Genomic DNA, 27,561 nt, shown 5'->3' on the forward strand with positions numbered 1-27,561 from the left:
GGTAACTAGGAGGGGAGTGTCCTTGTGTCCACACTAATGAAATTAGAGGAAATGGAGCATTGTACCTTTTGTAACTTTTATTGAAATGGTTAGGGGAAAAAATGTAAAGAAAGAGAAAGAGCTAAGGAATGTATGGTAGACTTTTAATAGCTGTCAGATCCGGGGAAAGGCTTACAGGACTTCTGTGTACTATTCTTGAAATTGCAATTTTTTAGCAAGTTTAATGTTAAAATTAAATTATTTAAAATTTAAATGTTTAAAGTTATTTTTAAAATCACTTAAAATACATATAATAAAAGTCAATACCAACTTTTAGCAAAATCAAACAATATAGGAAAAGAGAAAAAAGAGGCATTTGAGACACTTTTCTATTCTTATTAATATACAATGGCATTTTGTTGCTGTTTTAAAAAGATGGGATCATGCTGTATACAAACTGTTTTGTGATTTACTTTTTTCACTTAAAAATACATCATAGAGATCTTTTTGCATGTATACAAAAATCTACCTTGGTCTTTTAATTGCTGCATAGAATTGTCTTAGATTAGTAGTCTATCATTTTTAATCAATTCCCCATCAAAAGATATTTAAGTTGTTACTTAATACCCTTTGAAACATTTCCTTTAAAATTTTTACTAGTAGATAAGATCATGTGCTTAAAATCAGCATGTCTTAGGAAGAAAAACCCTCAGACTTGGATTACCCAAGTATTCAAAAGGAATAATAAATTCAAGGTAAGCTTTGTGCCAATGGACAAAATCATAAAGACCCTTAAATGGGAAATAAAATTTCCCATATATCCACACAACAGCAACTGGCAAATTTCAAGGCGACACCTTACTTCTTATTTCTTTCTAGCAATCTGCTCTCTTTTTTAAGACTCTGGCTTTTATCCAGAAAGTCTATGTTAGCCTATAAAGAATGTGTATGGAAACTTCCCTTCATCCCAGGCTGGGTATTTTATTGGAGGGAAGCACATGTAAAATTACTCAGACATATGCATAATCAGCAAAAACAGAATCAAGGAAACAACTTTGTCTCTTGTGCGTATTAAAAGAACAATTCTCCTTTGACATCTCTACAGGATGTGATATTTAAATGTGTAAGACATAGTTGACATTTTTGGAATAGCAAAATTTCTGCCTATATGCCATTGTTCTGAATTAGAAGCTGGGAGTAGGAAAGGCCATCCCTGGAATAATTTAAGCATTCCAAAGCAAAATGGAACTAAGTCTAGATGTGGGTGGTGCCATCACCCTGCCAATGTCTGGGGCAGATCTGAACTATAGTGGAAGCAGAAGCTCAGTTAGGACAATCCTGCAAAGCCTGGGACATTTCCCTTGCAAAACTGCTCCTTATGTCACCTAAGAAATCACTGGAAGTACAAGGTGTAATTTACAGGCACAAACAGAAAGTAAGCTTGTGTGTGGTTATTTTTTATGAGTCTTTTGATTTTGTATGATGGAGCCAGTGATGCTAAGCAGGAAGGTATCTTAGAATGTTTTTATTTCCAAGAAGGTCAGGGTCATCAAAGAGTCAAGATATTTGGAATGAAAAGTTTATAATGCCTTCCACTTGAGCCATACTCGATAGTCATGCTAAAAATATGAAATCATCAATTATCATCATTATTATAGCTTGGAAGAAAATTCCATGTGAGTTAACTACAGTGATTACTAAAAGCACTTCAGTGTCCTTTTGTTTTTCTGATACTGTATTTGTTCATGAACACCCAAGCTTAAAGTTAAGATCTTAACCAAAGCACATCTGTAGATACTCACTGGTTTCCCAAGCACTCTACTGCACATTTTCCTAAAAAAGAAAGAGATAATTTAGGGCTTACACCCGCAGGTAGAGGTTAGATGAAAGCCATTGACACTACCATGAAAATGTATGTGTGTGTGTAGGGGAAAACCCTTATATTGTCTAATAATTTAAACATGTGAAATATTACTCTTTCAAAATACATTAGAGTATCACATTCTAGTATATTTTTGCCTCAAAGAAAAAGATAAATGGAAAAATTACTAATGGCCAAACTACTTTCAATAAAGCACAATTAACAAAGCATTTTAGATTACTGAGTTTCAAGAGCTTTAATAGGTATTCGAGAGACATGTGCTAATGAGTACATTTCCCAGGTGTTTCCAGAAGACTGGTCTATGTGACTGCAATAAAAATGGTCATGAACATATTCATCACTCTTTATGATGTTTAACAAAACAATTGACCTAAATTCTTTTGCATCCTACCTGATGCAAGAGCAGCACAGAGGTGTGAAGATAAGGATACTCCTGAAACATTGAATCACCAAAAATAAAATAGATAGCCCATCACCATTTACAGCTACCATTCAAGAACATGTTATATTCACTACTTACTGAATTTCAATCACCTTACATCATTTTTATTTGACTATTTCTTGCAATCCCCTTAAGAACTCACAGGCATGAAGTGTGACTATGTCTGTTTCCCAAAGATCACTTAAAGTGCTAGTTTCCAAATCACCAAACAGTCAGCCCTGAATTTCTCAGTCTAAAAATTCCATGCAACCCAGAAGTCAGTTGACCTGAATAGATTTCCTGGCCTCTGTGGGCAAATTGTTAAATGTCACCTCTGCCCTACTTCCTCATGTATTAAAAAATGGGCCAGTACTCATCATGCCTTCATGTGAAATGCTGTGAGAATCATAAAATCATTCAAGTGGGATAGTGGCACATACTGTTATCCCAGCTTCTCAGTAGTCTGAGGCAGGAGGATTGGAAGTTTGAGGACAGTTTCAGCAATTTACAAGACACTGTCTCAGAAAAACAAAACAAAAACGTTGGGTAGGTAGCTCAGTGGTAGATTGAGCCTTTATTCAATTCCCAGTACCACACACATACCCCCCCCCAAAAAAAAAAAGGAAAAAAGGAGAAAGAAAAGAAATATCAAGAGGTTCCAAGTATCATTCAGATTGAACTAATATCTACTGAGGTGTCTGTTCTAGGCTAGCACTCTATTGTGTGTTTTACTCATATTTTTTCATTTAATCCTCACAATAACCCTATTAGGTAGACAATTATAGCTATATTCTTAAGATGAAACACCAAGGACCAAAAACATTGATTGACTCTCAGGTGACCAAACTGACTATAAACAAACCTAGAATTCAGATTCCATTCAGTGCTCTCTCCATCTTATTATTTTCACTTCTATCTTTGTATATTCAGGCTATTATAATAGTAAGATCCTCTAATAGGATGAAATTTTGGGAAATCTCCAACAAACTGCATCAGAGGAAGCAAATTGGAAAGATCCTTTTCAAAGTCAGGATCTAAACCAGGTGTTTGAGTACATACCACTCAAGGTCAAGGAGCTCTGTCATTCTAGGAAGGCAAAATATATACATATAAATTCAATCTGGGAAGGAGAAAACTTGAGTTCTTTATGAGAGAAACAAGGAACTTGCTAATTCACAGTTAAAGAGGACTAAAGATATATAAGGAAATATGTAGCAGCTATGGAAGGATTTTCATAATCGAGGGAACTGCCCAAATTCCTGGGATGTACACACATTCCTAGATAATATCTAACAGGTGAGCCAGTTTTACTGCCTGTTAGAAACTGCAAAGCCCAAGATCCCTCAGAATGTATTTGTAGCTGCTCTGTCACTAAGAAGCCAACATTTGATCTGTCCTTTCCAAAATAGGTTTTAAAAAATTCAAAAGGAAAAAGGACAAGAGTCTGGTAAACAATGTCTTCTGAGCCCATTGTAAACATTGCAGAGAGGCTGTTTGACAGTGTGTTACAAAGGCTAAACAGGGAGAACTGTCATCTAATGAGAGTGACATCTTGAAGGTAGGGGAGGCGGGAAGGAGGAGCAGCTGCTCCTTTGTGTTTCTTGACTCTGGTGACCTGAAGAAAAACCACAGCTGATGCACCTGTTTGAGGAAGGAAGGCAATTCAATGGGTGCATTTCCTCTGTGAGTATTTACTATTTACCCTAGTCCATTCCCTGAGAAAGCAAGGAACCAAAAGAACAAAGTTAGAGCCCTATACCCCAGTTTACAGAGGCCCCCAGATGCTTTTCAACTCCAAAATTCTCATTAATTAATAAGTCACCACAAAAAACTCTGGGCTAAATAGGTTCACCACAAAATTACAATATGTCTTCTACAATCTTTCATCTAACATCTCTAAATCCATAAATCTCTGATACCTTAAATTCTTTTATTGTAACTCATTGAAATGCAAAACTTGACCTGACCTGACCTGAATTATTCTGATGACAAAACCTGACCACATTTATGGGAAGGTATTCCAGAATGCTACCTCAAGCCCCCCCCCTGAGTCACTAGGATGATGGGTGTGCACCACCACACCTGGCTATCCATTTCCTTTTATATTGACCCATGTTTTGTGATACCAAAAATAATAATAATAATAATAATAATAATAATTAGAGGAATAATTACTTGATGCAATTAAATTCCTAGCTTTAATCCTTTATTCGTATTACAAAATTAAGATTCCCCATATTGGGGCTGGAGATGTGGCTCAAGCGGTAGCACGCTCGACTGGCATGCGCGGGGCGCTGGGTTCGATCCTCAGCACCACATAAAAATAAAATAAAGATGTTGTGTCCACCGAAAACTAAAAAATAAATATTAAAAAAAATTCTCTCTCTCTCTCTCTCTCTCTCTCTCTCTCTCTCTCTCTCTCTTTCTCTTTCTCTCTTTAAAAAAAAAGGGGGGGGACTAGAAAAAAGTTTCTGAATTCAGTACATTAGCATGCCCAAGAGGATGTCTCTTTGGGTGGGATTGTTTTATTTCAAGTGTATTATGAAAAAATGGGCACCAGATAATTACTTCTTTGGGATGAAATCCACAGGCTGAAAGCTCATAGCTACCTACTTAGAAAAGACTCTTATTAAGAGCTGTTCAAACCCACGGATGGAGCCTTTGGATCACAAAGTGTTCCATTGTGCTTTTCAGGTCTACTAATTAAAAATCTTCTTATCCGATAGGCCAAGCTTATTTAGTCTAAGTTTAAACCTTTTTGGTGGAATGAAGATTACAGATTATCCATGTTCAAATGAAGAACTAGAACTTTTAAGTTGTGCTCTAAATGTTATATTTGAACGCCAATGTTCATTTAAGGACCAAATTAAAGAGTCTCCTGCTTGGAATTTTTGAAATCTAGACTAGATAGGAATCATGTCTTCCCAGAATAAAACTGTTCACATGAACCTATTTAGCCCAGAATTTTGTCACTTTTGTCAAAATGTCTCATTTCTAAATCTTCTGTACTTATGAATTTGGGGTAAAAACACATAAAAAAGGGCATAAAATACACATCAATGACAGAAGAAGGGATTTAAATGAGAACAACAAAAAAAATAGCTAGTTCTTATAGAGCTAAAAAAAGAAAGAAATGTCATAGTCTATATATATGAAAGATGCAAATAAAAAGGAGGAGGAAGAATTATTTAAGGTATTATAATCAGGAAGTATAGCCTTAGATTCATAGCAAGGAAAGATTGACACTATATGGCAGAGATGGTTTGTGGTCACAAACTATTTCCCCCTTTCCTCAGTTAAAAAACAAGAAAAGAAAAGAAAAAGAAAAAACCCTGGTTTTATCTGGACAGCAATGATCCCAAATTCTCTTACAACCAAATTGACATGTGCTTACATTCTGGTCAAAGGTATGGAAACAGAGTTAAGTGGGATGAGGACCCAGGTGGGACAGGGGCTCAGGTGAGAGGCCAGTCCTTTCCAGACTTCTCCCTTTTGAAATAAGAAATTCCAGCAGCCAACCTGGACTGTGGATTAAAAATGACACCTGCCACTAGGATGTGAAGCAAAATGACTGGAGCTGAGTCCCTGCTAACTTTGGGGAACTTCCAGATTTACACTGGACTAGCTAGCTCTGTGCTTCCTTAACATGAAAGAAGAAATTCTTGCACATTTTGTTGTTGTTGTTATATTCAACTCTATCAAAAATTTAACTGATTCAGACTGGCAAAAAGAAAAATTATATCAATCACAGGATTATGACTTGGGCCCTTGCCACTCATGTGTGGCCCCTGAAAGAGCAACGAGGACATTTGGGGGCTTCTTAAAAATGCTCAGGTCCCACCCCAGAGTCACTGAATGTGCAATTGAAGCAATTTGAGAAATACTGATAAAAATTCTCTTTAAAAACTAGACTAACCATTGTTGATTGGAATAACCTGCTGAGTAGTGTTCTTATTACCTAGATTTATATCCTGAAAAAATGACACAGAAATATGACCCGATTTTGAAGTCAGAGAGTAAACATTATTTTCAAGACAAGTTTCACTATAAGCTCAAAATGCAAAAAACAAACAAGAAACAAATAAAAAGTCTATAAAGAAAATTTAAAGGGGTTGGGGTTATGGCTCAGTGGTAGAGCGCTCACCTAGCTCTTGGGAGACCCATAAAAATAAATTAAAAAAAAAAAGATTGTGTCCAACTATGACAAAAAAAATACTTAAAAAGACGTTTTAAAAACTAACTTTGGACTTTTTTTAAAATATATTTTTAGTTATAGATGGATGCAATACCTTTATTTAATTAATATGGTGCTGACACATGCTAGGCAAGCGCTCTACTGCTAAGCCATAACCCCAGCCCTAACTTTGGGCTTTTTAAAGACATAATTCAAAATAAAGTAGGTTCATTACACATGATGATAAGATAGCTAATGAAATCCAGAAACAATAACTACTTCAGGCCTGTCATTACACCAAAGCTTTTTTATTTTAATTTTTCAGTTACATAATAAATGTGTCTCCTAGGGAACTACTAATTCTGTGACAAGTTTGGTTATATTCTGACCACTCAGCTAAAAAGTCATTTACCTCTGTAGCATTTGAAAAAGGTAACATTATAATTTCAATATATACTTTTCAATCTGGAAAATTTCTCCTCCACTTCTCAAAATGACTCCCAGTCAGGAAATGCAATTCTCTAAATAAACAATTGATTGTTGAATTTGTTGAATTGATTAATTTTAGGCAATTTTCAAATAATTTTAGAGCTTTGTTTTTTAATTTTTAATTTTTTTGGTACTGGAGATTGAACCCAGAGGTACTTTACCACTAAGCTACATCCCCAGCCCTTTTAATTTTTTACTTTGAGACAGGATCTTGTTAAATTGCTTAAGGCCTTGCTCAGTTGTTGAGGCTGGTCTTGAACTTGTAATCTTCTGTCTCAGCCTCCCAAGTTGCTGGGATTTTAGATGTGCCACACAGTACCTGACTTAAGGCAGTTTTTTTGGGGAGAGGGATGGATACCAGCATTGAATTCAGGGGCACTCAACCACTGAGCTGCATCCCCAGACCTTTTTTGGATTTTATTAGAGATGGTGTCTCACTGAATTGCTTAGCACCTCCCCATTGCTGAGGATAGCTTGAACTCTCAATCCTCATGCCTCAGCCTCCTGAACCGCAGAGTTAAGGCAGTTTTTTTACATATACAAACTTCCCAGATCTTAATTGTACTACTGGATGAGTGTGACAATCACATTCATGATCACCCAATTTAGATGTAGGACATTCCCGTCACCACAGAAAGTTTCAAAGAAACCCTGCTCTTGAGTCTTCCCCCACTTCCACCCCCATGCAAAGCAACCATTTCTACCATGGGTTTCTTTTCCTTCTGTGGTGGGAAAACAGAACTGAGTACTACTTTATAATTTAAAGCTTATAAAACAGCATTAAGAACCATAAAGTTGCTGTCTGCAAGTGCTCTTAATATGCTTTAATCCTCTATCAAAAGTCCATCTGATGTGCAATAATAAACAATGAATAAGACTTTGAGCTTGGTTCACTTAGCAATTCAAGCACAATTACAACTTGCCAAAACATTGGCTATTCTTATGTAGAGTCTTAATCTATTTTTTAAGTAGGTTTAAGTATGTTTTCCTCAGATGGGAAACACTAACTTCCAGCAGACTGCACTACCATTCTGACATCAAAGAGCCAGAATGTACATGATTTGCAGTTGAAAATAGAACATGTAAAATATATATACATATATATACATATATATTTATATATGTATATACACACACATACGCACACATATATAAACCCTTTTGATTATGTTCAGTAATTATTTGAGGTTGAAGTTGTGGGTCAGATAAGCTAGCTGTTGTTTCTTTTGTTCTAGTATAATGTATTTAATTTTAAAATCTTGTACAAAGAGAAATATGTGAGCACTCCTTTCACCCTATGATCAATTTACTTCATCAATTTTAGGTAGTTCATTTCCCCCAATTTTAGAAGTAGGCAATGATAACTTACATAGTTCTTCAAAGAAAATTATGTGAAAGGCACTTTTGGGTTCTAGTACATTTGTAAGATGCCAATGATATTAGTAATTTTAGTTATAAGCCTAAGTAACAAAATTCTGATATATAATATTAGGGTCAAAAAGCTTGAGACCCAATGCAGTACCATCCCTAGTCATTTTTAACAAACATGTCCTTGTCCTCAAGTGTCATTTTCTCTCTAATTACAATTCATGGTGTATTGGTATCCATCAGAGTTCAGGTTTGGGGTGCACTGCTGTGTATTTGGGTGCTAGTTCTTTGATCAGATTCACATAGTCAGTTTTCTCTGCACAGGCCCTGCACTCCTCACCCCAGCTGTGCAGTATCTGTTTCAGTTCTGCCACTCTCATTTTCTGAAGGTCCACAGATGCCAAGTCCAAGTTCTTTTCTAAATGCCAAAAAGGAAAAGCACAGTTAAAATATAGAGCCGCCCAGATGTTTGGTGATGCGGGGGAGGTGGATAAATGCTTCTGTGTACTGACCACATACAATGTTTTCCCTAGCATTATTCCCTAAATAATACAATATAACAACATCACATTACACTGTATGGTCTGTTATACTTTAAATCATCTCTATATTAAAATAATATAATTAATACAATCTAGATGACTTAAAGTATACAGTGGGGGGGATGTATACAGTAGCAGAGCACTATCCTAGCATACATGTGGCCCTGGGTTTGATCCTCAGCACCATAATAAATAACAAAATAAAGTAAGTAAGTAAGTAAAAAAGGAGGATGTAAATAGATTCTATGCAAACACAACACCATTTTATAAAAGAGAATTGAACATCTGAGGATTTTAGTGTCCACAAGGGGTCCTTGGACCAATCCCTGAGTATACCAAGGAAGAACTGTACAAAGCGCCCAAAGAACTGTATAGTGCTTTATCTAATTTTCTTTCTCTCCCAGGGATTATAACAGCTCAAAACATAAGCCTATGTAGTTCTGTGAGGTTCTCAAGATCAGCATTTCTAAAACAAATAGCACTAAATCCTAATTGCTGTTCCTAAAGTAAAAAGATGAAATCCATAAAGGCAGTGTCTTTTGGGTGGCTTTGGCTGTAGCCAATGAAAGAAGCTAAGCAGCCAGTTATGGTTCACTTTTCTTTTTTTAACTTTTTTTTAGTTATAGATGGACAGCAAGCCTTTATTTTATTTGTTTATTTTTTTATGTGGTGCTAAGGATGGAACCCAGTGCCTCACAGTGTTAAGCAAGCTCTCTGGAACTTGGCTACAACCCCAGCCCACAGTTCACTTTTTATACATGACTTCAGTAAGACAGATGAGCACTATAGAGTTTTCAATAAAAATTAAAGAAACCAAAACCTAGGGACAAAATTAGTAACATTTTCACTAATCCTTAATTATTTTGCATCTCTACTTAAACTCACCTAATGCCCCACCCTAACAGGATTACTAAATTATCCCAGCATTCATTTGTGGTCCTTTGTGGTATACCTACTTCTCTAATGCTAGTGCTATGGTATCAGTCAACCTGGCTCTTAAAATTCTTGCCAATACTATTGTCACCAGCATCTAACTCCTCTACCAAGACTACTATCTCCCTGTTTAAAAAGAATACCTGCAGAAAACATTAATAACTTAGTCTTTATTGCCATATCCAAAAGTAACAAAAATTTAAGCTCATCTATAATAAACTCATGATTGTCATTTCCCTATCAGAAATGGGTAATTTTCCTCTTTCAAAAGGAAGTCTCCTCTGCCTCTCCCCTACTGCCAAGTGTTTGCCCCGACACAACATTCACATTTACTTATTAAGTAATTAGACTCATCCCACAACTTTTTCAGTCTGACTTCTTTTTTTAAAAATGTTTTTTTCTTTTTCTTCCTGCATAATGGAATATCACATTTTAAAACATCAAAAATCCAATAGTCATTCAGCAGTTTGTCCAAAATAGCCAGTAAATGAATATTAGTTTAAAAATTGGATTTTAAAGATTTTTTAAAAATTTTTTGGATGGTCATCTATACTCTGTGCTTCAGAGAATCCTTAAATCCTTAGAGTGATCCTTGTGTTATTAAAAACAAAATATGCAAAGACAAACATTTTTTTAGTTCAAAAACCAAATGACACCTTCCTTGAAAACATCCAACTCCACACTCAACTGGTTGTTAGTTTGTGGCTGCTTTGACATAATACCTTTGAAGTAGAAACTGTCATAAATAACCCAACTTATTAATATTCCACAGCACAAAGTTACCTGCTCAGTTTCTTCTTTCCTGACAAGAAGAATAATTTGGTACTGTTGATTAATTCAAGAGAAATGGCTGAAGGAGAAAAATACTTTCCTACAAGTGTCAGTAGCTTCTTTGATATTTTTTCTCCAGAATTTGTCATTTTGCATTAATTTTTAAAAGGGGAAACATCTTTGTGACATCCTAAAACTACAAAGAAAAAGTCAATACTGAAGTTAAAAATAGTTCATGGCACCCGAAGGGCCTCTAGTGGCCAGTGTTACCAAAATATTAGCAAACATTCATTTCGTCTCAATATCTGATTATTTTTTTCTGTTTTCTAAGGATCCTATAAGATCCCATGCAAATAAGAGTATTTTGTGGAAAAAAGTGTTGAATTAAAGAATCAGCACACATTGTCCCTTTTGTGAATATTGTTTATGTGGACTCCCTGACTCCTGCCTCCGATTCACTACTTTGAAGCTAATAAAGAGGGATGCCTACCCATAATAACTACCCTGGAAGTTATGGCCTATGTTTGGCAAATTGAGAAATAGTTATCTGTGGTATCTTTCAACCTTAAACCTATTTCAAGTTTGCTATAGCTCTGGTGCATAGGCAAATTACACAGCTGTTCTGGGAAATAAGACAAATAATTCAGAGTTGGATGCTAATTACTTAGGTAGTCTATTGTTCTACACTGGGTAAGTAACATAAAACAATGACTTAAGCTGAAGAAATGAGTCTTGGGATTGGTGGAATTTTAGGTGTTCAGGACAGTTGAGGGAAGAATTCCCCAGCCTTTTATTATACCTACTCAATTTACCCAAAAGGCTGGCCCAGATTCAAATCCCCAGTGTACAAATAGATCGAACTACGTGAAATGTATAAGGCCAAGGATAATGTTTAAAATAGGGCATCTTCTTCCTTTCCTTGCTGTTTATTTTTGGGACCTCTGATAAGCTATTTCATCATGCCAAACCTGATTTGATGTGAATAACCTATTTCCTAAAGTTTAAAGCTGGTAGAATGGCAGACAAGTGTAGGACAGATAGAGTCATATGGAGAAATCAAATCCTTTTATCACCTCTGAATAGGTGCAATTACTGATTTTGCAGTACTGGAGATCAAACCCAGGGTCTTATGCATGCTAGGCAAGTGCTAAAGCACTGAGCCACACCTCAACCCTAGATTCAAACTTTGTCTTAATACATTACCATAAGCTAAATCACCATAAGTAGCTACTCTCCTGTATTTTGAAATTTTCTTTGACAGACTTGGCTGATGTTGCCTTGGTAAATTAAGAATTTAAACTTTGCTCGTTGGATTGGCAGTTTCACCCTAAGACTGATTATGCCAGGACTATTTATTTCTCTTCCCTCAAAGGAGCTCAGAGGGTACAAGATACTATTTATCAGCCCAGAAAGCTATCAGTGAGTGAAGAATTCCTTTGCTTCTAATTCTGACTTTTTAGAAAACGTGGCCCTGTGTTTTGAGGTTTGGCAATACAATCAGACATAATGGAAAAAGCACTTGTCTTGTTATACCATATTTCAGCTCACAGATCTGGCTGTCCATTTTCTTCAGCTTCTGACATATCTTCATTGCAGGCATATGTACACTCATGGGGCGTGTGACTTCACTTAGGATTTTGGTGGCAGCATCTTTTGTGGCTCCTAGATAATAGCACTGACGAGAATGAAGAGAATTTAGCATCCCAAGCAATGAAAAAAGCAAGTAATCCAGTATAGAAAGGGGAGAAAAAGGTTAACCGAGTTTTCATAGTCCAGCTATTAAATTTTAACCCCTGCTAAGAAAACAAGTGACTCCACTCTCATGATCATCTTACTTAGAAGCACCTTACTACATGCTCAATGTTGAAAGACTGGTGAAAAGAGCTCACACTTACTAAGTGTTTTCTCTGTGCAAGGGCTGCATTAACTTATTTACCTTTCAAAATAATCCTGTGAAGCAAGAACTATTATTATCCTCACATTTTGCCCGAAAAATCTAAAGCTGCACAGCCAGCAAGTAGAAGAGTCAGAATTATAAAATTCAGCACCCTGACTGTCAAGCCCATGACCTTTTCCATCATGCAATACTTCCTTTCAAGCTACCTGACTTAAGAATTTTATGTGTAGAGCTAAGAATGTAGCTCAGAGGCCTAGCATACACAAGGCCCTGGGTTCAATCCCTAGTATTGCAGAGGGAAAAAAAGGAAAAAGAAAAATTTACATATAAAAATATAAAACTTACTGGCACAAATAATTGACAAAAATTTTATGATGTATTGGAGTTAAGTGGTCAAAAATGCAGATTAAACTGACAAATTCAACATGAAAATTTTAGGGAAGAATGAATTGGTATAAAATTGTCCTTAGTTATGTAGAACACTATATTGAACTAAGCTATATGTGTAAGCCCAGGAAACACCATCTAAATGTCATAACAAGAAAATTATAAACACTTCATTAGTTATGTATTGATAATAGTATAAAATGTTTTGATAGGTTTGAGTAGTTGTCTTGTAAGAAATGGAAAGTCCACCCACTCTTAACTCAGGACAGTAAGTTCTTATTAGGAATTCATTCTTACAATTTTTCATTTAAGAAAATATATAATTGTTTACCCATTGTTTACTCAGAAAGCCAAATGAAATAATATGTTCTGGATGAAAATACATAGATCATTTCTTTAGAAGACTGATTTCCTCTTGCTGTCCACAAGAAATGTGCTTCAAGTAGAACATCAAGTCCAAGTGAGCAATAAAATTAGTCACAGCTTTCTTTAAGCACATGGGAAAAATAAAAGGTGAAAATTTAATATACCAGGCGGTTTTCTTTTCCTTTGGTATCCAAGCAAAAGCTGATCAATTCCTTTTCTATAGTGTCCAGTGAAAAATGAACTCCTTTGGCTGTCAAGTAGTTGTAGAATCGGTTCAAGAATTCTTGACACACTAGAAGGAATGAAGAAATATGTTTGTATGCATGACTTACCACAACCACTCCCAGTAAATACATGACCCATTCAACAAATAAAAAATAGGTATGGTTCACTGCCTTGTGACTATGGGTTCAAGTTCTAAGAATGATTTGGGGCCTATTATAAAGTTTAATTACAGTGGACACATGAGCTGAGTGAATTAATTTATCAATCAATCTTTGAAATCAAGTTCCACCTAAAATGAGAACATTTTTTAATAAATTTTGACTAACCCTAAAAGAAAACAGCTTTCCATAGAATATGATCTTCTGACAGTTTAGTTTTAAGTGCAGAGAAAATCCTCTGAAGGCTACTGAATGAAGCCCCTTGGTAGTCTGCATAAATTTGTATATTCCACCATCATGGGGCTAAAGTCAAAACCCAATTGAACAGTCATATTCAGTCTCAGTTGTCCACAGCCAGTGGAAGAGATAGAGTTCAGGAGGGGAGCTGACATTAACAACCAACACAGTTAACGTCTGGCAGGTGCTGGCAGGTTCTGGCAGGTGCTAGTAGGTGCAGGCCCTATTCTAAGCATTGCATTTTAACTCATTCAAGCGTCACAACAAAGTTATGATGTAGATATGTTATTATCCTCTTTTTACAGATAAAAGAAACTGAGTCCAACAGAGGTTACCTAACTTGCTCAGTAAGGGAAGAGAGGGCATTAGATCCCAGGCAGTCTGACTCAGGGTATACTTGCTTACTCATCAGGTTACCCCATTGTGGGAGGAAGTTGCTTTCCCAAGTGAGCAGACATCTGGGCCAAGCAAGCCAGGAATGAAACAGAAGCCAGAAGCTTATCCTGGTAAATGGTGGTCCTGATATTAGAAAGAGAGTTCTAGGGGAACAAATTAAGGAAAAATGGAGGGCTTTAGTTCTCTCTCTCTCTCTCTTTTTCTTTCTTTGGCAAGGGGAGTACCAGGAATTGAACTCAGGGTCACTCAGCCACTAAGCCACATCCCCAGCCCTATTTTGTATTTTATTTATTCTTCTTGAATCCCTGTACTGAGACCAATATCTACCTAATAAACAAGGCAGAATCTATCATTCTAAAATTACACACTAGACACCCCAAGTAGTTTAATTTTGTTTAAAAAAAAACCTGTTTGATTAAATTCATTTATTCACTTAAACAGTATTGAGTTCAAGTGCTGAGGGGAGAGCTAGTAAAGGATGAACTTCAGGAAGAAGGAGATAGAATCCAACAAGGAAGATCAAGTTGTAGTGTAGTCTCGTAATGATGAGAAGAGAAAATGGCAAATGTGTGAAGATGTAAATAAGGATTAAGTATATAAAACAAAAATAATGAACCTATAATAGTGAAAACATAAAGCAAAACCAAATACAGTATAATCATAAAACATAAGATGAGAAATGAAGAATTCAATTTAAACTTCCTAAGGAGTTTTATTATCTAGGAGGATAGAGAAATATTACCAAATCATATTGATTTTTAGCCAACAGAGTATGATAAAAGTGTAAGGGTAATAACAAAAAAAAGAAATATATATATATATATATATATATATAACTTCTAATGCAGTAGAATTAGAAGAAAGGATTTTTAAAATTTTTTTAAACTTTGACAGTTTATTAGAGGAAAGAGCAAAACAGAAGCAAAGAAAAAGCACAATACATTTTTAAAAACTCACAAAATTAAAGAAATAAATCCAAAAGTATCATTAATTACAATAAGTGTAAATATGCTAAACTTGCAGTTATAGAACAGGGTTTTTCAGGTCGGAACTTTTAAAATTCAACTAAATGCAGTACAAATGAGCCAGTCACAGAAAGACAAAATTCATAGGATTCCACTTCTCTTAGACACCTAGAGAAGTCAAATGAAAGGAAACAGGAAATAGAATGGTGGCTGCCAGGGGTGGGAATGAGGGTGCAGAATTTCAATTTTTACAAATGAAAAGAGTTCTGGTGCTGGATGGTAATGATGTTTGCCCAACTGTATGAAAGTACTTAATACCACTAAACTGGGGATTTAAAAATAAGGCAGTGAATTTTATATTTCACCACAATAAAAACGAGTTTGTTTGTTTTTTTTAAGTATAAGGCTACAAAATGGGTCAAAACAACAACACAATAAAAGTAAGTGAAGAACCAGAGACAGTGGCACGTGCCTGTAATCCCAGTGACTAGAAAGCCTGAGGCAAGAGGATTGCAAGTTGGCAATTTAGCAAGGCCCTAAGCAACTCAGTAAGACCCTGTCTCTGAATAAAATAAAAAAAGGGATGGGGATGTAGCTCAGTGGTTAAATCCCCACTACCAATAAATAGATAAATAATAAAGATGGAGTCTTTCTTATTGGTGTGGCCAATTTGGAAAGCAGTTTGGAGATTCCTGGGAAAGCTGGGAATGGAACCACCATTTGACCCTGCTATTGCCCTTCTCGGACTATTCCCTGAAGACCTTAAAAGAGCATGCTACAGGGATACTGCCACATCGATGTTCATAGCAGCACAATTCACAATAGCTAGACTGTGGAACCAACCCAGATGCCCTTCAATAGATGAATGGATAAAAAAATGTGGCATCTATACACAATGGAGTACTATGCAGCAATAAAAAATGACAAAATCATAGAATTTGCAGGGAAATGGATGGCACTAGAGCAGATTATGCTTAGTGAAGCTAGCCAATCCCTAAAAAATAAATACCAAATGTCTTCTTTGATATAATGAGAGCAACTATGAACAGAGCAGGGAGGAAGAGCAGGAAGAAAAGATTAACATTAAACAGAGACATGAGATGGGAGGGAAAGGGAGAGAAAAGGGAAATTGCATGGAAATGAAGGGAGACCCTCATTGCTATACAAAATTACATATAAGAGGTTGTGAGGGGAATGGGAAAATAAACAAGGAGAGAAATGAATTACAGTAGATGGGGTAGAGAGAGAAGATGGGAGGGGAGGGGGGATAGTAGAGGATAGGAAAGGTAGCAGAATACAACAATTACTAATAGGGCATTATGTAAAATTGTGGATGTGTAACCGACGTGATTCTGCAATCTGCATTTGGGGTAAAATTGGGGGTTCATAACCCACTTCAATCTAATGTATGAAATATGATATGTCAAGAGCTTTGTAATGTTGTGAACAACCAATTAAAAAAAAAACCATATTCAAACCATACCAGTATTCATTCCAAAAGATCTGAGCTCCCGCTGCATGCCAGGTGCTATCCAGACCCTGGGTCATATTTCCAGGGACATGAACTGTATTTTATTTTAAAACAAGGATCTGTTTGTCCTGAGCCAAATTTCTGGGATAAAAGGATATATTGAGAATCTGACTTGTATGGGAACATTCTTTTGTTAAAAAACTTTAAAAATTTTGTTATTCTTAGATATACATAATAGTAGAGTGTATTTTGGCATATTATACATACATGGAGGATAACTTATTTGAATTAGGATCCCATTCTTGTGATTGAACATGATGTGGAGTTGCCCTGGTGATGTATTCATATATGAACACGGGAAAGTTATGTCCAATTCATTCTACTGTCTTTCCTATTCCCATCAGTATCTGTGGGTTGTACCTCCATGGATTCAAACAATGAAAGATTAAAAATATAGATAAGCTTACAGTAGTTGGGTCTGTACCAAACACATAAAGACTGTTATCATTATTCTCTAAATAATACAGTACATCCATGGTTTACATAGCATGCACATTGTGTTATGTATCATAAATAATCTACAGATGATTAGAGTACACAGGAGGGTGTTCTATGTGAATACTGCATCATTTAGTATCAGGGACTTGAGCCTCTGAGGCAAATGGAACCAGCCCTCCTTAATCCTTGTTCGAGAATTCTGTTTGTCTCTCAAACTACCTTTCTGCTTCTTGGCATGATGTCTTAGAGGAAAATGTCAGCTGTAAGTGCCACAAAACCTCGAAGCCAAACCAAATGACTTGAAGTAAGTGAATGAAGTCCATGTTCTTTAAAGTTTTTCTATTCTTATTTTCCCTCCCTACCTCCCTTATTTTTATTTTATTTTATTTATTTATCCATCTATTTAATTTTTTTATTTTTTAAATTAATGAATTAATTTATTCTAATTAGGTATATATGGCAACAGAATGCATTTTGATTCATTGTACACAATTGTAGCACAATTTTTCATTTCTCTAGTTGTATAGGATGTAGCGTCACACCATATGTGCAGTCATACATGTACCTAGGGTAATGATGTCCATCTCATTCCACCATCTGTCCTGCCCCCATGCACCTTCCCCACCTTCCCTCCCCTTTACTCAATCAAAGTTCCTCCATTTTTCCCATGCCTCCCCGCTCCCTGTAATGGATCAGCGTCCACTTATCAGAGAGAACATTTGGCCTTTGTTTTTTGAGATTGGCTTACTTTGCTTAGCATGATATTTTCCAGCTCCATCCATTATCTGCAAATGCCATAATATTATTCTCTTTTAATGCTGAGTAATATTCCATTGTGTATATATACCACAGTTTCTTTTCCATTCACCTATTGAAGGACATGTAGGATGGTTCCACAGTTTAGCTATTGTAAATTGAGCTGCTATAAACATTGATGTGGCTGTGTTTTTCTCTCTGTCTCTCTCGTTCTCTCTCTCTCTCTCTCCTGCTCAACCTAGTGAATCTTTGAAAAGAAACTTATTATTACTAAAATCATACCTTGAACTCATAAGGTGTAAACTCAGGTTGTGGTTTAACATGGCCTTTTAATAAAATATTTTGTAATTAAACCTTGCAAAAATAAGTGAAAAGTCTAATGGTTTGCCAAATTTTAATATTGGCTGGGTACCTTAATTTGAAAACCCCAAATCTGAAATGCTCCAAGTCCAAAGCATTTCACAATCTGAAATACCCCAAATCTGAACCTTTTTGAGTGCCACAAGTGGAAAATTCATACTTGATCTTAAAATAGGATACACATTATAATGAGTTAAGGTTTTCAAGAACATTCAGAACTTGAATGGTTTGGATACTGCTTCTTTGTTCCAATTTTATTTGTAATGCTTTCCTAAATAAATGAGCCTGATATTGCACTCAGAATGCAATATGTTAATGATTCAGTACCTGAACTTCAAAACTAGCTCTACTACATTATAATTCTGTGATTCTTACTTTCCGTTATTGAACGTAGCTCAGTGGTAGAGTGTTTGCCTAATATGTGCAAGGCCTTTGATGCTCCCCAGCAACAAAAAGGAAGAGAGAGAGAGAGAGAGAGAGAGAGAGAGAGAGAGAGGGGGGGGGGGGGAGGGGGGAGGGAGGGAGAGAGAGAGACCGAAGAAAAAATTACAAAAAACTCATGTGTCAGTCTACTAGCCATCCGTTTTTGAGATAGGTTGGCTCTCAAGGAGAGAGAAGAGACCCTTTCTAGGTGGAGATTTGGCTCTATAAGCATGATCACCTATGCTGGTCTGATTAGTTAGATGAATAAAACCTCCAGTGTATGCTTGTATCAAATCAACTAGAACAAAAGCATAATCAATTTAAATGTCACCAGATTCAAAATTCTACACAATGTACCCATATCTTATTTAAGGATGGAATGCTTAACAAAGAAGAAACATTGTGAACCCCAAATATCAAATGTTTGTTTTTTATGAAAACTTTCTTAGAAATCTACATTTTTCTTCCCAGGAAAATCCTATATATATTCAGAAAGTTCAACCCTGGTTGCATTGCTTGTCTCTTCTTCTCTTGAGAGGTGAGTGAAAAACCACACCCTGCCTTTAGGGAGTGTATATTTTTTCTTTGCTGTCTAAAAATTTTTTGCTTGTGATTTGCTTTCTATGCATTCCAAAATTGTTCTCAGCAGCTTAAGTCAAGAATCTTTCTGGACAGAGTGAGTCCCACACACTTGGAGGTAGAACCACTTTGAAGATAATCAGTCTTTTTCCTGTTTTAAAGATTTTTCTTTTCTTTTGTGTTGTACAATTTCCTTTTGATGTGATTAGATGTGGAATTATTTTATTTATACTGTTTGAATATATTCAGCTTCCATCTCCTCTATTGTGTCTTCTAAAAAGCAACATGTTAGAAATTTTCTGTTTTATTGTACTTTTATCTCTATTTCCTATTTTTATCTTTTCACCTTTCAGTGATTCAGCCTTTATAATTTATTTAGATCTCTTAATTCACTAATTCTCTCACCTGTAATAAATCTGGTGTTAAATCATATCAATTTCATTTATAGAGGTCTATTTTGTTTTCCTCCAAAATTATTGGATGTTTTTAGCACCTCCTGTCCTTTATTGTTATTTCAATCTCTTTATTTCTTTAAACATAAAAAATCTTATATTCCATAGCTGATAATTACAATATCTAAAAACTTCTCAAGTATACTGCTTCTGTTTCTTGACTCAGCTGGCTATCACTTGTGCCGCCCTTCTTCCCTATAGGAGACTTCAGTGAGAGCCTGATGCTGGGAAAAGTCAATCACAGATCTAGTAAGCACAGGATCATGAAGGTAAACCCCTAGTACTCCACAGTGTGCTGCGTTGCTCAACTATGTTTGTTGGGTAAGGTGTATTGAATGCATTTTTGAGTTAATGACAGTATTAACTCATAATGGGATTATTGGTATGTAACCCCATTGTAAGTTGAGGAGTGCTCTACCTACATATACATATTTTCTATTGGTCCTGTTTCTCTGGAGAACCCTAATACAACATCCAACTGCAAACAGTTGCAAACAGTGAGAAAGCAATTGGATATACAGTCATGCATCACTTAATGATAGGAATATATTCTGAGAAATTAGTTCTTTAGTAGTTTCATTGTTGTGGGAACATCACAGGGGATATTTACCCAAACCCTGATAGTTTGCAGGATTGGAAGTCGCTCTAGCTATTTGGTTATAGCCTAGGCTATAAGTCAGTAGGGTCTGTTATGGTACTAAATACTTTAAGAAAGCCCAACACAAATATGAGTATTTGTGTGAAGATATTTAAGCAAAGAGAAGGTAAAGTAAAACTATGGTATAAAAGATTTGGGGGGTGGGGCTGTAGCTCAGTGGTTGAGTGCTTGCCTCACACATATGAGGCACTGTGTTTAATCCGCAGAACCACATAAAAATAAATGAATAAACAAAGATATGGTGTATATCTACAACTAAAAACATATTTAAAACCAAAAGATTTGGGGCTGGGTTGTGGCTCAGTGGTAGAGCACTCGCCTAACACGTGTAAGGCCCTGGGTTCAATCCTCAGCACCACATAAAAATAAATAAACAAAATAAAGGTATTGTGTCATATATATATATATATATAAAGATTTTTGGGGAAAAATGGTTCACCTGCATAGAAGTTTGCGGGACTGGAAGTTGTTTGAGTCAGTGAGTAAATGGTGAGTGAATGACATCCTAGAACATCACTGTACCCTTCTGTCGGCTTTGTAAACACCATTCATTTAGGCTATATTAAATTTCCTTTCTTCAATAATAAAATAACCTTAGCTCACTATGATTTTTTACAAACTATTTTACTCTTTGTAATAACACTTAAGTGTAAAACACATACATATTGCACAGTTGTACAAAAACACTTTCTTTAAATCCCTTATTCTACAAGCTTTAATTTGGTTAATTTTCTTTTTACTTTTTAAAATTGTTTTGTTAAAAACTAAGATGCATACACATCAGCCTAGGTCTACACAGGCTCAGGATCATCAATATCATTGACTTCTACCTTCACTTCTTTTCCTACAAGAAGGTTTTCAGGGGCCATGACACAGATGAAGCTGCCACCTCCTTCGATAACAGTGACTTCTGGAATCTCTCCTAAAAGACCTGCCTGAGGCTGTTTCATAAGTAGAAAAAGTACTCTCTAAAATAATGATAAAAAGTAAAATATAATAAATACATAAACCAGCAACATAGTCATTTATTATCATCAAGTATTATGTACTGAACATATTTGTATGTGCTATACTTTTATATGACTGGCAGTGTAGTAAGTTTGTTTACCCCTGAATCACCACAGACTTGTGAGTAACGCCAGGTACTATGATGTCACTGGACCTAGGAATTTCCCAGTTCCATTATAATTTTATGGAACCATCCTCATATATGCAGTTTGTTGCTGACTCAAACATTCTGATGTGGCACATGACTATAAATCTGGAGATCAGGGTTAAAGTTTAGGATGATACATAAATTTATTTTACCAACATTCAAACAATATTCTTGAGACCAGAGAGTAAGGGAAAATGGACAAGAGACATAGTCCTAGGTCTCATTCTTATGAAACTCCAATATTTAGAAAATAGGAAGCAACTTGGGAGGCGGAGGCAGGAGGATTGCAAATTTGAGGCCAGCTTCAGCAACTTTGTGAGATCCAGTCTCAAAATTAAAAAAATAAAATAAAAAGAACCAGGATTCAGCACATGGTAAAGTGCCCCTGGGTTCGATTCCTAATACACCCCCCCCAAAAAAAAAAAGAGAGAGAGAGAGAGATTGAAAAGATGGGAAAGCACCAGAAAGACTGAAAAGACCAAGTAGTGAGTCAGGATGAAAACACAAAGGGTCAGTGTTATTATCATCAAGTATTATGTACTGTACATAATTGTATATGCTATACTTTTATATGACTGGCAATGCAGTAAGTGTAGTAAATTTGTTAGCCAGGAATTCTAACATGTGCTTTTTTTTTTAATACACAACAACAGTGGAATGCATTACAATCCTTATTTCACTTATACAGCACAATTTTTCGATCTCTATATATAAACTATGTTCACGCCAAATTATGCCATTATACATGTACTCTTTTTTTTTTCATTTAATGAACCAAAGTTTGTCACAGCACGTATATGTACATTTGATTAACAAATTGAGTGTGGGCCCTATCCATGCACCACAGTAGCTGATGGAAACGATCTGGTGAGAGGCAAGTACTGACTTTTTAAGAGAGCACAGTTACTTGGAGGAAACCCAATTAGTGAACCACATGAGCAGGGTACTAGATATTATGGGAAAACAAAGAAGGAGATGCCTGGTGGAAACTGGGAAACCAGTAAAAGACATTAAACAAGTAGGAACATGATGACACTGCCAGGGGACTAGACAGGAGGAAGAAAAGTGGTGGAAAGCAGATGGGATTGTTTTGGAACCCAGGGAGGAGAATGGAACCATCCATCAAGAGGTCAAGCCCAGGGCTGGGGATGTGGCTCAAGTAGTAGGGCGCTCACCTGGCACGCGTGGGGCCTGGGTTCAATCCTCAGCACCATATACAAACAAAGATGTTGTGTCCACCGAAAAACTAAAAAATAAATATTAAAATTCTCTCTCTCTCTCTCTCTTAAAAAAAAAAAAAAAGAGGTCAAGCCCATGGACAAAATGACTGGTGGGCTGCAAGGGACAAGGGAAAAAGAGAAGTCTAGAATTCAGACTACTTAGTCAGGTACATGACTCATGCTAACACTGTAAGCAAAACAGGGATGGGGGAGTGAGAAGGTGGCAAGATGACCACCTTAGCTTTGACTGTGTTGCTTTTGAGGTATGCAGTTGTTCAGTAGTCCACTGACTGCAAGGTCTGGAATTCTAGGAAAAAATGTGGATTGGAGAGGGAGATTCGCACTTTATCAGACTGAAAGGTCAGACTTAGCTGGTCATCTGGTTTCTCAAGGAAAGCCAGAAATCTGAACTTTTTAAATGTAAAATCTTCCAGTTTTAAAATGTAGCCAATCAAATAAAAACAACAACAACAACAACTGTGTACTTTATGTCCAAGGTGGTTCACAAACATGTGCTTTTGCATTTTAATCATATACACTGAAGAGAAATTAAGTGGCTAATAAGACTAATAAGTAGTAATAGAGCCAGAACTAGATCTTGAATCTAGATCTTGTAACAAAATATTTCTTTCTTTTGTGATTTTTGATTACACTGAAGAGTGTGTAGACTGAGAAGAGAGAAGGGCAGAGAGCAGAACTCTTGACAATTTTAATTTTAAGCCATTTCTAGAGGATTAAGCACCTAGAAAGATACTTTGAACAAGTAGGCACAAAGATAAGAAGTAAAGATGAGGGAAAAAGCAGAATCTAGACTGTGAAGAGTTTCTGAATGGGGAAGAAGTCCATGGTGTCACAAGGCACAGAGAAGTCCAAGTTTACTCCTTGGGCTTAAGTAGAATATCCTCACCATGATCACCTAGCAGGTCAGTAACTTAAAAGTTCATGGCGTATTGCTAAAATAGCCTCAAACAATCACATTCTTTTATTTGTTTGTTTATTAAAAGTAATCCCATAAGTGAATCTATAATTATTTCAAAATAAGTTTAAAAAATATTCCTATAGTAACCATCTTTCAAAAGAGATCTGGAAACATTATGTTTTCCAATAAGCCTCACATTACCTAAATGTAAGATAACAAACTTAAATATCTACAGGGACCAGGTAAGAAAAATGAAAGCAAGAAAAAGAATTCAGGGGAAAAAACCTTCAAAAATCTGTAGAACACACGTCCTTCCTAAAAAGAACAGCCTTAGTCAGTTCTTAATACATTGCCATTTGGGACAATCTTGCCAGGTCATCTGGTTTTTTGCAGGGGGTACTGGGGATTGAACTCAGGGGCACTTGTCCACTGAGCCACATCCTCAGCCCTAGTTTGTATTTTATTTAGAGTTGCTTAGCACCTCACTTTTGCTGAGGCTGGCTTTGAACTCCTCCTGCCTCAACCTTCTGAGCAGCTAAGATCACAAGTGTGTGCCACCATGCCCAGGTAGGTCATCTGGTTTTTCAAGAAAAGTCAGAAACCTGAAATTACTTTATATAAAAATCTATCAATTTTAAAATGTAGCAAATTAATTTAAGTTTTTTACAGGATTGTAAATCCTGTAAAATTTCTTTTAAGTTCACATAAGAGAAATCCATCAATAGGTCCATGATGGTTTTATGTTTGCTCTATTAAACATACTATGATATAGCACTTTAATCTTATACACTGAAGGGAAATTAAGTGGCTAATAAGAGGCTTATAAGCAATAATAATGATTTAGAATCTAAATCATTTCAAAATATTTCCTTCCTCTGTAATTATAAAACCTCTTTATCTAAGAAATGAAATATACACATTGATTAGCTGAAGATACAAGTTAATAATCATGACAAGCTATGATAAATTTAGGAGTGATGGCCTAAACTTTATGTTTAATTACTTCAAATGCTCTGTCTCTTCTGAAATGTTTCTAAGTACAAGCTCCAGAAAATTATTATGATTTATCAAATCAATTGTGCATGCCTAACAAATGTTGCTTTAAATTAATAGGAAGGACACAATTCTGTCTTTAAGCAAAATTATAACTCAGTGAAACGAATATCTTTAGAACCAAGTTTTTAAGATATCATCATGTAGATATGTAAATTTCTGGAGAAAAGTTTAATTATTGCTGGTAGAAAGCTAGACTTCAAATTTTAAGATATTAAGATTTAATTTACTTATAATATAGACTATACTCATCCATCTATGCAATATATATTGTGAACCTACTGTTCAGTGAATAGTCTCAAGCTTAGAAGACATACATTTAAACTAATAATCTCAATGAATCCTGGAGGTAAGTACTACAGTTAACCATGAGGAAGGGGTTAGCATAGCTAATTGTCTTTGTTCTTATTAACAGTCCTCTAACGTGGAGTATGCTGATTTTTCAAAAACCAGGTATGATAGCTTCAAAGACAGAGAGTTTGGTGGGAATAGATCCAGGTGTTTGGGCTGCAAGTCCATAACTAAGAAACAGAACAAAAAAAGGAGTCGTTCTTTTTTATCTTCTTCTTCTTTTTTTTTTTTTTTTGGTGGGAGTGGGGGTGAGAGGGTGGGGGGTACCAGGAATTTAATTCAGGGGCTCTAAACCACTGAGCCACATCCCCAGCCCTATTTTGAATTTTATTTGGAGACAGGGTCTCACTGAGTTGCTTAGCACTTCGCTGTTGCTGTGTATCTTCTCTTTCTCAAGAAGTTAATACACTCCTTTGTGCATGCCTTTGTAAAGTAACATTTACTTATATTATAAGTTCTAGATAATGTTAGCTGTGTCCTCTGAGTTACAGCACTCCAACTCATATCATGTTTTATTTTTCTTTTGGGAGTCACAAACTAGTTTGAACTTGAAAGACGTTTTCTGTTGCAGGGAGAAGCATGTCGGGTAGAAGCAAGAGAATCGGTCTGGTGCCAGGGTCATCAGAATCTAGCAGCGTTTGCATAAAACCTAATCCAAATCCCAACCCACCAGTTTTTCTGCGGCTATTTAGTATTCTCAGCAAAATCAGAACGTGGCCTCAAGGTGTCACTGAGCTTGGCTCAAGCTTTTGCCTACAGTTTGGCTAAGGAGTTCTGAAATTAAGAACAGGGCCTGTATTTACTGGGTGAAATGTTATTTACATTCGGGGCCTGAGGAAGCCAAAGCCGACAACAGCTGAGCTGCAGCGCGGTGCCGCCGCCATGCAAGCAGGTTACACACTGCTCACCTTCACAGTCAGTCTCCGGCCGTCCCCAAGCCTCCTGGCCCTGGGCCGGCACCGGATTCGAGACCCAAAGCCCAGCACAAAATGCCATCACGGCAGCGGGGCTAGCGCACCGCATGCTCTAATCGCCTCTACCACTCGCGCGTTGCTGAAGGTTTCTACAGGACCTACGGAAGAGATTGGAAAGAATCTGCCCAGAGTTGCTAGGACATATGACGCAACTCGATAGAGAGTTTCTATTGGCTCTTATGAAAGGCACAAGAAAGGGGGAGGAGCTAAGGACCCTCTTCCTGTCCCTCACCAGTTTACGCGTGCGCACTATCGCACGCGCTGTGCCGCTCCAGGGGAGAGCGGAGAGAAGCACTAAAGCCATTCGCAGACTTTTCGGAAAGGAAGGCGGGACCTTCACACTGATTGGTGGCAAGGCGGGAGGGTGGCTCGTCAGACCGGACGCAGTGGGCGGGCGGGAACGTGAAGTCTCCGCGGTGCCTGATGGGGCTGTTCGGTGGCGGATAGCTGTTGCCTCTGGGGGTCCCTTGGTTACTGCCGCCGCTGTCCTTGCCGCCTCATGGCGGCCATCGGAGTCCACCTGGGCTGCACATCAGCCTGTGTGGCCGTCTATAAGGTGAGATGCTGAGGAAGTTGGGCTATGGATTTCATGTCAGGTACCCCGTTCTCGGCACCGTGTTATATACAGGTTAAAGATGCCGTGTGTTGTCGGCCTACAAACGTCGCGTGGAGGCGAAGGGCCGAGGAGGCCCGGCCTCGTATCCCGCGGCTTATTTGGCAAGCCCGCTGCGCCCTGGTTGAGGCTTCTGGCTACGCAGATGCTCAGGTTTCGAGGATGCCCAAAGGGATCCTGGGGACGTCGGAGCTAAGGGATGCCAGCAGGGTTCCGGGTACTTCAGGGCCGCAGGATGCCCAGAGGGGTTCCAAGGATGTCAGGGCCACACGGTGCCCGGAGGAGGCCTGGAGATTTCGTAGCTGTAAGGGTTGCTTGGAGAGGTCTCGGGCATGTGGTCAGAGGATGCCTAGAGGGTTTCGGGAGATCTCAGTGCTTCAGAATACCCAGAGGAATCCCCGAGGCAGGGAGTACGTTTTGGCTGCAAAGATGTTTGGATTATATCAGCACCGCAGGATGCCTGGAGAGATCCCCGTGAGGTCCTGGCCACAGGATTCCGGAGGGGTCTTAGTGATATCAGGGCTGCAGATGCTCAGAGGGTTCTCGGTGACGTCACGGTCTCAGGATTCCTAGAGGTGGGCAGTCCCGTTGGCGTCAGGGCCACAGGACTTGCGGAGTTTGACCTTGTGTCTGGGATCCAGAGGGGCGGGGTGCGAAGATCTAGAAGCTAAACCCAGCGCGCCTGGCTGTGGAGCAAATAGATGGGAAGTGCTCCTCGGACGTGGTCTTTCTGAGAGTTCAACAAGAAGTTGTGGCCTTTCTCTCAACAATAACAAGATAGAGGGAAAATAATAACGAACTCCCTTGTTCCTAGCCCCGCATTTAAATGTCAGATGTTTTGTTAAGGAAAGTCCACAGGGATTAGTGCTACTTCATTTGTGGAAAAGG

The 27,561-nt window shown here is 37.3% G+C and overlaps 2 protein-coding genes across 3 annotated transcripts in view; one reads left to right on the forward strand and one right to left on the reverse strand.

Annotated features, from left to right (window-relative positions):
• Nucleotides 1-2,772: 2,772 nt before the first annotated feature.
• CDNF (cerebral dopamine neurotrophic factor) lies at nt 2,773-26,189 on the reverse strand. Its single transcript, XM_081297596.1, has 4 exons — nt 25,995-26,189; nt 13,374-13,501; nt 12,093-12,234; nt 2,773-8,731 (listed from the first exon to the last, which is right to left on the reverse strand). The coding sequence occupies exons 1-4, from the start codon at nt 26,107-26,109 to the stop codon at nt 8,553-8,555; spliced, it is 564 nt and encodes a 187-aa protein (XP_081153722.1). The 5' UTR covers nt 26,110-26,189; the 3' UTR covers nt 2,773-8,552.
• Nucleotides 26,190-26,443: 254 nt separating this feature from the next.
• The window catches only part of HSPA14 (heat shock protein family A (Hsp70) member 14), a 30,421-nt gene continuing 29,303 nt past the window's right edge, over nt 26,444-27,561 (forward strand). The window contains exon 1 of one of the 2 annotated variants that reach the window (XM_081300169.1): nt 26,444-26,616. In XM_081300169.1, the coding sequence (XP_081156295.1) occupies nt 26,560-26,616 (57 nt within the window). In that variant the 5' untranslated portion in view covers nt 26,444-26,559. The remainder of the gene's footprint in view (nt 26,617-27,561) is intronic. The other variant, XM_081300170.1, reaches the window with a different exon arrangement.

This window comes from Spermophilus citellus, assembly GCF_964194105.1.
Source record: "Spermophilus citellus genome assembly, chromosome: 6".
NCBI lineage: Eukaryota > Metazoa > Chordata > Mammalia > Rodentia > Sciuridae > Spermophilus > Spermophilus citellus.